At 39.1% G+C, this 11,125-nt stretch overlaps 1 protein-coding gene across 1 annotated transcript; it reads left to right on the top strand.

Annotated features, from left to right (window-relative positions):
* The first annotated feature begins 3,471 nt into the window (after positions 1 to 3,471).
* LOC142368339 (glyceraldehyde-3-phosphate dehydrogenase-like) lies at positions 3,472 to 10,648 on the top strand. Its single transcript, XM_075450490.1, has 12 exons — positions 3,472 to 3,572; positions 3,856 to 3,898; positions 7,523 to 7,622; positions 7,936 to 8,045; positions 8,114 to 8,204; positions 8,432 to 8,547; positions 8,655 to 8,736; positions 9,114 to 9,265; positions 9,473 to 9,551; positions 9,731 to 9,814; positions 10,005 to 10,102; positions 10,448 to 10,648. Exons 2-12 carry the CDS (start codon positions 3,876 to 3,878, stop codon positions 10,515 to 10,517), a joined length of 1,005 nt encoding a protein of 334 aa, XP_075306605.1. The 5' UTR covers positions 3,472 to 3,572; positions 3,856 to 3,875; the 3' UTR covers positions 10,518 to 10,648.
* Positions 10,649 to 11,125: the final 477 nt, after the last annotated feature.

The following is an 11,125-nucleotide window of genomic DNA, read 5'->3' as shown; positions in this document are numbered from 1 at the left end:
TACCGGCCAGTGTGTTGAAGTCGCTCAGTCTCAGAAATAAATGGTAAATGCCGGTTTATATAATGTGCTGTTAATCTTCTTGATCAGCCAAAGGGCTTCACAGGATAAGTCCAATCTATCGATCCACACAGCACTTCTGCTTCTACCCACCGAACACATTTATCTGTCACGCACACAGATACATCGGGTAAAATGTGGCATTGATTATGTTGGCTTCCAGAGTCACAGCGGCCCCTTAAACTCAAATTAGGGAACAAGCATAAAGCCGTATTCAAAGGAGATTCATCACTGCGGCATTTTAACAGTTGCATAATATTATAGTAGTGTGATAAGCTACCAGAGTAGCTACCAGACACTGTGATTAGTTAAAAGATGTTCATCAAGGATAAAGCCTCCAAAATGGTTTTCTTTTCAAGATTTGGATGAGAGAGGCCAGTAAGACAATAGTCCTGGTGGCTCGGTGAGTTTAATCGCCCAGTCCTGTCATCAAGGTTTCAATCTGCTCCTTGACCTTTACGAGATGTCTTTCACTTTCTTCCCTCCTACAGCCCAATGTCACATTCATTCTTTTAAGACAAAAAGGAAAAAGAAATTCAATAAATGTCACCAGCTTAGAAATTAATTAGAAAAGGTCACCCTCGTGGAAAGTTTGAGCCCTCTGAGGCTGATTGAATGGTTTCATGGTAAATGATGAAGAAGCAGTCGAATGAGAAGCTGGTTTCTTTTTACTTCTTAGTGGTTGCTTTTTGTCTCCGGTTAACTGCTCGACACAACTTAAGGATTGAAAAGGCAAACAGTGCAAACCAGACTGCATAATGACTCCACAGAGGGGCCTGAGTACTTTTGTTAATGATACATCTTATGTTTTGTGTATTACTGCACATAGTAGAAATACACTGTGATAAAACAAATTAAAATGTTTAATCTACAACACAGTAATATGTGCAAAATGTGAGAGAAATATATTACCAAAAACCGAGAGGCATCAACGTATTATTTATTGACTGTGGTTCTGAAATGCATCACATTCGGACTTAACTACAAGTCCCTCAGTTTATTTATAAACCCCATTCATTGCCCAGTGTGGCTGATTTATGTAGACATATTTGGATTTAGGCGACCTTTATCACATCATTTCATATCAATAGACTGCTATAGCAGTGCCTGAAACATGACTGCTTCAATCTAAATTTAGAAAAACAGTGGATTTCACTCAAAATTAGTTTTGAAAATGAATAAAATGAGATTTTCAGGCCAGGACAAGTCAGGAAATATGTCTGGTGCTCTGTGAATATTTGAAAGTTTTTAATGAACAGGTGACTTTCTGTGAAAACAGAGCCCCCGCAGTGTGACACAATATATGTTTATAATAAAGTCCAAGGAAAGGGTTTCATCTTGACTCCATTGTCAATGCTGTAAGAGGAAGAGGAGCCTCGGGCCAGGAGAAGCTCTGACTTCCTCAGGAAACTCTGAGAAACAGTTGCTGAATTTTATATCATGTTCATACAGTCTGAGCAGCACAAAGACAAATATCAGACAGGAGCAAGCAGGACTTGAATTATTTACCAGCTGTCTAACCACTGGGGTTGTCATAGCAACCATATACCACTTTTTTTGGATAAGGCATGGCTGTGCTGATTCATGGGACTTATCACTGCAGCTGGAATGCACTCCTGACCAAAGACAATGCATTTATCAAGCTAAATCTTATACAAACTGCAGGTAAGCACACTGTTACAACACAACATGCCTGTGCTCACACAAAGGAAGCACAATATTATATTTGTGCTGCTTTTGTGGCCTGTAAATAGTTTTTTTTTCAAGCACTCAAGACCAATTTCAGTCACAGTTTGTATCAAGACATTTATTCTTCCTTCTGACTCACCTCACGGGTATCTTTGACCCCCGACCGGCGATGTCCAGCCAACCAAGTTGTCCTAACTAATGTTGGACCCTTTGACATAATGAAACTATATGAAGAGAACAATATGCAAGACCAGATATTTATAGACTGACCTTTACGCCTCTCCTCAGAGGCTGACTTGAAGATAACTGACTGTGTTCATTTGCCCTCTCGGTTAAAAGATTCTGGTGCATTGTGAGTCTTAAGATATCCATTTTACATCCAGTATTAATATGTGATCTGTAGCTGAATTTGATATCTGGATTAAAACATCTTATCTTTCTTTAGTCAAAATAAAATCCAGCTGTATGGATAGCACCTGTTTACACCTGTTGAGAATAGACCACAATATAAATTTTCACCTGACGATGGCACATTCTGTTTAAAATACCACGTGTCAACAGGGTCAGATCTACAAAAATATTGATGACTGACTGGTGATATGTCATTAAAAATTATATTTTGTCATGCCAAAAGGTTTCACTGGCATGTATATTCCTCCAGTTTGAGCAATATTTGAGCCGTACTAAACAGCCGTTTCTGGACATTATTGTCTTGGGGCAAAGAATTACAAGAGATTTTTTTATTTAGTAGCAGTGTGTTAAACATAATAGCAACCATGTGTTATTCCTGAATTAACAAGAAATAAATATGTAAGCAGACAGCACTTAAATTGTAGCACAGCTTTAAAATGTCATGTTACTTTCATGAAATATATTTTTGAGCTCCTCGGGTTCTTTAGTTTGAATAAACTGCCCTGTCCACAACATTAATGCTTCATTGGTGTTTGACCGGTATGTCATCAGGACCTAATAAAGGCTTGTCATGCTGTGTGGAACTTTGGCCTGTTGACTGATTATGCAGGAACACAACAGATTAGCAGCATTGTCAGTCGACACAAACAGTACAACAGACTTCATTTGATTTTCCCGAGGCCGCTAAAAACTATTATTAGTTTGCTTTTTCCCAAAGTTACGTGTTTAAATGATATTTATGAATGATTTTGCTGCTTATTTGGTAACTGTATCTGTATGCAACCAGAAGACACACGTCTTAGATTGGAATGGTATCCAATAAGATGCCTTCATTAATGATGATTGGATCCCCACATTCATTGAACACTCGCTGGGGAAAAGGTTCTGTCATATTGTCAGTGTTGCAAAACAGGGTTGTTGTGCTGTTTTTATTGTGCAGTACGGTCACTACTGCAGGATTTTATTTTATTTTTTTTGCTCATAGTCAGGGCCATATTTGAGGAAGATTAAAAATCTAAATGACCGTGGTAGTTAAAGCCTGCGTGAACCTGCAGACATCCTATCTTTCCTTTGTCTTCTCCTCTGTGTGCTGGGCTTCACGTAGCAGCTTCACATGACCTGCACAGTCAGCGTGAACGTGAGAGTGGACAGGAGGGCGGTAAGGGGGGCTTCAGGGGACTGCTATTCCACTGAGGACCAGTTCAGCATCATATCTTGATGGCTTATTTCTTAAGCATGCTTTCTGTCTTTTTTTTCTTGTTGACTTTACGCGACCTTGACGCGCGGCTGGAGGGGGCGTGGCCCCTACGGTGCGCGGGCTGGGATAAAATGCCTCTCCACGGTTTGGCCTTGCTTACACTTCTTCTCCAGTACGGGAGCGTGTTGTTACCTCAGAGGTTCTTCAGACTACCCAGGTGAGTTCATCCATCTCTTTTCTTTCTTGCTAAAGTTGTCACAGCTGTGCAGTGAGCTATGGCTGTTGGCTCTTTGGCGCGGCTCTGAGCGACAGGTGAAAGACTTAAAAAAGCGACTTTTTGTGTTTCATGTTAGGCCTTCTGCAGATTAATTTGTGGACAACTTAAAAAAAAATTTGAAAATGAATGTCTTGCTGTGATCACTTTAAGTCACATAAACATGAAGAGGCATGTGGTGTTTTGGTTTGAACTAAAATTAAAGATCTACTTTTCTTCCTTTCAGGGACTTGACCACATCACAAAATGGTGAAGATCGGGATCAACGGGTGAGCGCGTCTTTTTTTCTCGCTTTGGCATTAAGAAAAGCTTTGTCTCCAGAGCTTTTGCCAGTCTATGTTGTAGCGTTCTGACTGATTGATTGATTTTTAATTTGAGCGCCCATATGACTCATTGATCCCCATTTCTCAAGTGTTCACCATCTGTTCCTGGGAAATGCTTTTGAAATTCTTGGAACGTCTCTTAGTGGAATTTATTGTTTCTCTTTAAAAATGATCCCAGAAAGTCTGTAGGAGAAAATTTTGGAGGATGATGTGGTTTAGTGAGAATATTTCTATTTGGTGGATTAATGCAAAAAAAAAAAAAAAAAAAAGATTTAGAATATTTTGACTTAGTTTTTGGGCTCTTGAGCGAAAAAGTAAAGTTGTCTGTGTCCATTAGATTTAGATTTTGAGTTTAAGTTTGGGCTGTAGTTACTTGGCAGTTTTAAGTAAAGGTTTTTGCTGTGTGATGGCAAACTAAGAATTTCTTTTACACAATAATTGGAGCTAAACCATAGCTTGATTTGTCCTGTGACGAGTGTATGTGGCATGACAGAAAAGGCATACGTAATCTAACAGAAAGAGGTGGGGGGTTCTTGAGCTGAATCCCCAAACATTAAAATCTCAAACTTGAGTGTTTTTGGGAGGACATGCCGCCCCGCTCCAGCTGCCACTTTGTACTGGGTCTGTCTATTCTCCGGTTATTTATAGTCCAGTGGTGTTGTGGTGTCATAGTTGGTGCCCCCTTTTCTTTCACACCCTTCATCCCTCTCCAGTGCCTCTGTCTGTATCTATGTTCTCCCCAGCTGTCGCATTCCTTTTATTCTCCCCTTGTCTAAATTTAACTCCCTAACCTTTCTGCTAAAGTCCAGAGATGATTTTTTTTTTTTTTTTTTTTTTTGCCAGTAGTATAGGGATGCTGCTCAGACTTGGAGATTGTTGAAACATTCTCTTCTCTGTGAAGCGGCTGCTGTGAGATCTAGCTTGTTAATCTTGGGCAGATGCCAACGCCAACAGCGAGCCTCAGAAACAGAGGATGGGCTGCAGTCCATTTTGGCCTTCTGGCTATCTGGTGGCTTCCCAAAACTAAGGGAAACTGCATAGCTACTGGCATTATCCCCTCAAATCCGATATAGGCAGGCCTTTTTGACACCCTTTCCAAAGCATTTAGTTTCATTCCTGTACAGTTTAAATGTTGTTTTCAAGCAGTTTTATAACTTCTTGGCAATCCGTGGTTCACACATTGCTTGCATTAGGGTGACCTGTTGTATGATGATGTAACGGGGGTCTAAATTACAGTGAGTTGGTACAAATTTTACGTATGTCACATTGCTTTCGGATGCAATAATTCTCTTCATCACTGGCTTTAAAGTGTATGCCACTAACATTTAAGGCTTTTTTTTTTTTTTGTGTGTGATCTTCTGGTCTTCTCAGGAATAACTAACCAAACCACAAGTTGCAGCATGGCTCTGAATGTTTTGTTGCCAACCTGTCTCCTATAGAACAACCTTAATGGGTTGGAGATAAGTTGAGCAAGTTCAGTTCCTGGGAGGACCCTCTTTTAAGCACTGCCTTTCAATTCTAGCAATACTCTAAATTTTAATCAAATTTATTTGTATAGCACATTTCATGTACAAAACAATTCAAAGGGCTTTACATAAAATAAATGCATTGCAGCAGGGACTGGAAGAAGCATTAAGAATATAAAGAGAAATAAATAAAATTTAAATGAATGAAACAAGCAATCTGAGGGAACATGTGATGCATGCTGAGCTTTATAAAAATGCTGTTAAAGTTAAGTTATTTAGAAAATGCATCATGCTTTTCCCTGATTTAGTCACCCACTTTACATTGCTTTAATGGTTGACAGATCTAGTGCTGTGATCTTAGTGTCCCTATGCAGTTCTTATTCATGGCTTTTAAATTAAAACTACTTTGACTAGGGTCACGTTGAGACATCCTGCCATTTACAGATGTGTCAAAGATTCTGTTGCTCTGGGAAAATGACCAGCGTAGTGTCAAAAATGCATTATTTGATCATGATGTGCCCATTATATCCTCCTTCACAAAACTCCTTAATCAGTGAGTTAGTGAGTGATTTCAAACACTTTGTTACGTATACTACCTTAACTTCCTGGTGTCTAAAATGTAAAGTATAGATTGCATGCCTCTCTGGCTTCATTTCATCATTCTGTCCTAAAGTCGTTTGTGTACCTTAGGCATGCAATTACTATCTTTACATCTATTTTCCTTTTGTACAAGGCATTTAACCCCTCCACTGCTATACACCTGCAGTCCCTGATTCATCCTGGATGCTGAATGGGAGAAATTTTACTTTTTCAATGTGACAAAATGACACGGCTGCTCTTGGAATGATGTAAAAGGTCATTTTCAAAGGAGTTAATGGAACATCTGGATAGGCACATCTTTCACCAGACTTCAGCTGCCTGGTCTATGTTCTGAAAGTTTAAACACGTTTAAAATGGACAGTATTTATTTTGTGGGCAAAGGATGCAAACCTAGATTTATTTAGCTGAACTTTATTTTAGCAACTGGAACATAACATTTATTTGATTTTTGTTTTCAAGAAAATTTTCACATTTAAGTTCCTCATGCTTGTAAAAGTTGCAATTTTAACCCTTTCTAGCAGTTCTATGCAGGATACTATACTGATAAATGAGTGCAAGTTAAATTCTTTCCCACCACCTTTGAAATTCTTCATCTTTCTGTAATCTACCGACAGCAGGGTCTGAAATCCAACTTGGTCTTTTCTCGAAAATTGGTCAAGACTCCATCCGTGGCCTTGGATATTTCAGTAATATTTGGAGCTTGGATACATTTTTATTTTAGTTTGCACCCTTGTTGACCCATCTGCTTCCTCAACTTCTAACCTCCTGTAAGATAAAGAGAAATGTGAAGGTTTTTTTTTTTTTTTTTTTTTTTTTTTTTTGGTTCCTGCTGCCTTGAGATAATTTGTTTTCTTACTTCATTGCATTGGGTTTTTTTTTTTTTTTTTTTCTCCTGCTAGAAGTCAGTGATGTAGGTTACTTAGTCCTGATATCTCTTCCCTCTGTTGACTAGCCACCCTGATTTCAGGCCCCAAACTGTCTGACCCACAGTGATGGTGACCATATTGGGTGTATACAATGCATTTGTTTGCCAATGCCAACCATTGTTATCTTCAGCCAGGATTAGCAGGCCCTGTACAGACAGGCTCTTGTCTGCAATGAGCCTGCCTGTACAGGCACCAAATAGGTTGGTATTTGGTGCCACCTGCTGGTTAGAAATCTGTAACGTGAATCCAGCCGTCTTGGTTTTGGACTTGAAGCTGTTTCTAAGAAGTGTGAAGGGCTCAAATTTAGTCTGAGTTGAGGCTTGAAGTTTGAAGGCTTGAAGCTTGAAGAAAGTTCAATTTGGCTTTTAATCTTATTTGTGTCATTATGCAGCTTGGTATTCAGGGCTTTTAAATTCAGACCTGTAATGGGCTCACATTGTTGTGTTAAACATTTTTGTTAGTATTCTATGGCTGAAAATGTTAAATTTGTCTGGTTTATTCCCTTAAAACATCTTTATATGCTGACTATAGTGTGATTCTTCAGTTGTTCTGGTCATTGATGGACTTCTGCATTTCAGATTTGGACGCATTGGCCGTCTGGTGACCCGTGCTGCCGCCGCAGGTGGCAAGGTTGAGGTTGTGGCCATCAATGACCCCTTCATCGACCTAGACTACATGGTGAGAGGCCTGGCTGCCTTTCTGAAAATCTGCTGTACTCTAAATTGTTAATTTTAGTCCTGACACATTGCCTTCCAAAATATTTCTAACTGTTCAAAACGTCAATTTTGTTGACTTCTAAGACTTTGCAGTGAAATATGGGAAGGCGTGTCACTTGTATTTTAAAACCTTGCCGTCAATGTAGCCAATCCCATTATTAGATTGACAAAAAGGAGGGGCAGTGAGGTTTTTAAAAACCTTGAGATTTTTGTTGCCGTTTATGACGGCTACATATTTGAACAGTAAAATGCTCCTTTTTTTTTTTATTTTTAAGGTCTACATGTTTAAGTTCGACTCTACTCATGGTACTTGGAAGCATGGAGAGGTGAAAGCAGAGGGTGGCAAACTGGTTATTGGCAAGATGCACATCGCGGTCTTCCACGAGTACGTACCGTTTTTCTTTTTTGTGTCGCTATGTAGTCGGATTCTGTTTAACTTGTGTCTCTCAACAGGAGGGACCCCACCAACATCAAATGGGGCGATGCTGGTGTAGACTATGTTGTGGAGTCCACTGGTGTGTTCACAACCATCGAGAAGGCTTCTGTATGTTGACCAAATGCTCTCAAACTGATTTGTCAATGGAAGATGATTACGGGGTAGTTTCATGCAAAAAGTCAAGTGAAGATTTATGCATCATTTAAACTTTGGGGACTGATATATTAAAGAAGTCACTAAAGGGAACAACATAGTTCAGTTAATATACATCTTTTTCATTTTACAGTGCATAAATGCATTTCCTCTGTATAAAGTCTTTGTCCTTTAACCCCCAGGCTCACCTGAAGGGTGGAGCTAAGAGGGTGGTCATCTCTGCCCCCAGTGCTGATGCTCCCATGTTTGTCATGGGGGTCAACCACAACAAATACGACAACTCCATGAAGGTTGTCAGGTGAGCCTCTGCGGGTCCTGTGTTTGCAGGAGTAGTGTTGACTGTAGTTAGTAGTGAGTCTGGTATAAGTTAGATTTTTATTTATTTATTTTTTTTCATCCCCATAGCAACGCTTCCTGCACAACCAACTGCCTGGCTCCGCTTGCCAAGGTCATCAATGACAATTTTGGCATCGTTGAGGGTCTCATGGTAAAGAACTTGCACACTTCACTGATTTTGAAATGACATCCTGCATGACCATGGTGCTTCCTATTTTCATCGTAAATCAGTTATAAACCTGATCAGTTTGCTCATTTGTCAGTCAAATAAGTCAAGTCAAGTTCATTTATATAGCACATTTCAGACACAAGTGCAATTCAATGTGCTTCACATTAAAAAAGGAAAAAGAATAAGAAGAATAAACGTAACAAAAGAGAATTAAAAACTTAAAACACCAAGGTAAAAACATTAAATAATTAGAATAAGAAAAAAAAATTATTCAATTGCTTGTAATTTTCATTTTTGGTCCAACAAATGTGGGAAATGCCACAATATAACGTTCAAGAATGCATGTCTTGCTCTTCCAGAGCACAGTCCATTCTGTCACTGCCACGCAGAAGACCGTTGATGGTCCTTCAGGAAAGCTGTGGAGAGATGGACGTGGTGCCTCCCAGAACATCATTCCAGCCTCCACAGGTGCTGCCAAGGCTGTCGGGAAGGTTGTCCCTGAGCTGAATGGGTAAGATTTTCCTTTATCCAATTTCCTCATCATTACGAAAGAAATGTATTTATTTTTTTAAAACTGACAGAACTGCAGCCCTTAAATCATGCCTTTAAGCTGTGACTCTGCAGCTGGGCTTCCTCTTTTGCCAAAATTAAGAAAGGTAGATAAATAATTTGCCTGTAAAATGCGCTTTGTGCTTTCAATCTGAACATCTCATAACAGAAAGCTGACTGGTATGGCTTTCCGTGTCCCCACCCCCAATGTGTCTGTGGTTGACCTGACTGTCCGTTTGGAGAAGCCTGTAAGTGTTTTTAGTCCCACATATAGTGAGTTACTTAAAAACATGTACATTTTATGGTTTAATTGTCCTTTCTTCTATTGCATTGTTTTTGAGTCCTTTGAACTTTGATAAATGTGTAACTGAGCTAAATTATCAACCCAGAACCATTTGAAACCCATCTTTTTGCTCCTCCCCTTCAGGCCAAATATGATGACATCAAGAAAGTCATCAAGGCCGCTGCCGAGGGACCTATGAAAGGAATTCTGGGATACACGGAGGATCAGGTATGAAACTGAGTCATTTGTTAACATGACAGAACACTTTAGATGTTTTGTAAATGATTGTTGATGCTCATGGCTGTTTCGGAGCCATCAGATGGCAGCACATCTCTAAAGTTTTATTCATTCATTTTTATTTTTTTCCATAATTTAATTTCAGAGATCATGTCTCATAAACATACATATTTTTGCTCAGGTTGTGTCCACTGACTTCAACAGTGACCCTCACTCGTCCATCTTTGATGCCGGAGCTGGTATTGCTCTCAATGAGCACTTCGTCAAGCTGATTTCTTGGTGAGTTGGTGATGTACAGTTTAGCCGGCTCTGTCAGGTTTCTGAACCTGGAGGGCTTCGGTGTGAACATAAATGCATATTTGGCAGTTTATGATGATTTAGTATTCTGGAGATCTGCTGAAGTATCCACTTTGCATCTAGAGATTAGAAAATTTAAGTGATTCTTTGACTGTGTTGGGGAAGTTGTCCCTAAACCTGCAATCCTTTTTTTTTTTTTTTTCTAAAGAAACAAAACTATTAAAACATGATCAATTACACTGTTAATCCTATGTAGGTTCATCCTGCCTTACTACGTGTAATCGCTCGAATACTTAACATCCTTAAATATATTCTGTTTGCTCGCAGGTATGACAACGAATTTGGCTACAGCAACCGTGTTTGTGACCTGGTCCAGCACATGTTCTCCAAAGAATAAAGTTGCAACTTGTTGCTTTCTATGATTCCTTGTTCATTCACATGTAACTGGATGCTGTGACATCTGCCCTGGGATCAGTCTCCTCTACAGGAAACGTCCGTCTGAAAATAAAAACCTTTTTGACAACTTCACCAATTTCTCTTTCTCCCTAACCCCTGAAATGTTACTCAATGAATGGTCTTTTCACATTAAACTTGCAGTGACTTCTTTACATTTAATTAATTTGATCCACAGTTTGTGAAAGAGGTGCACTATTTAGAAAAAATATTTTTTTTTTAAATAAAGGTTTGGAAACATTCAATATTTAAAGGATGGATTAATAAATAGCTCAAGTGTGGGTGTGTGAAGAATTGGACTTGAAATAAAACTGGTATACATTTGAAGAATCAAGTACAGCAGGAACCCTCAGATTATACTGTTTGAAGTTTTTAATTTTATTTTTTTAAAACAAAAGATAACCTTTACTTTAAACACATTTCCATAACACTAAAACCCACTACAAACTGTTAATCTGACCTCGAGCTCCTCAAACTCAGAAGATGCAGTTTGGAATTCATTCATTCTTGAATGTTTACATTTACTCTCAAATGAGCCGAGGTGCTCTGCAG

The sequence above is a fragment of the Odontesthes bonariensis genome, chromosome 18, assembly GCF_027942865.1.
Source record: "Odontesthes bonariensis isolate fOdoBon6 chromosome 18, fOdoBon6.hap1, whole genome shotgun sequence".
Taxonomy (NCBI): Eukaryota; Metazoa; Chordata; class Actinopteri; order Atheriniformes; family Atherinopsidae; genus Odontesthes; species Odontesthes bonariensis.
This window is presented reverse-complemented; position numbering and strand designations above follow the sequence as displayed.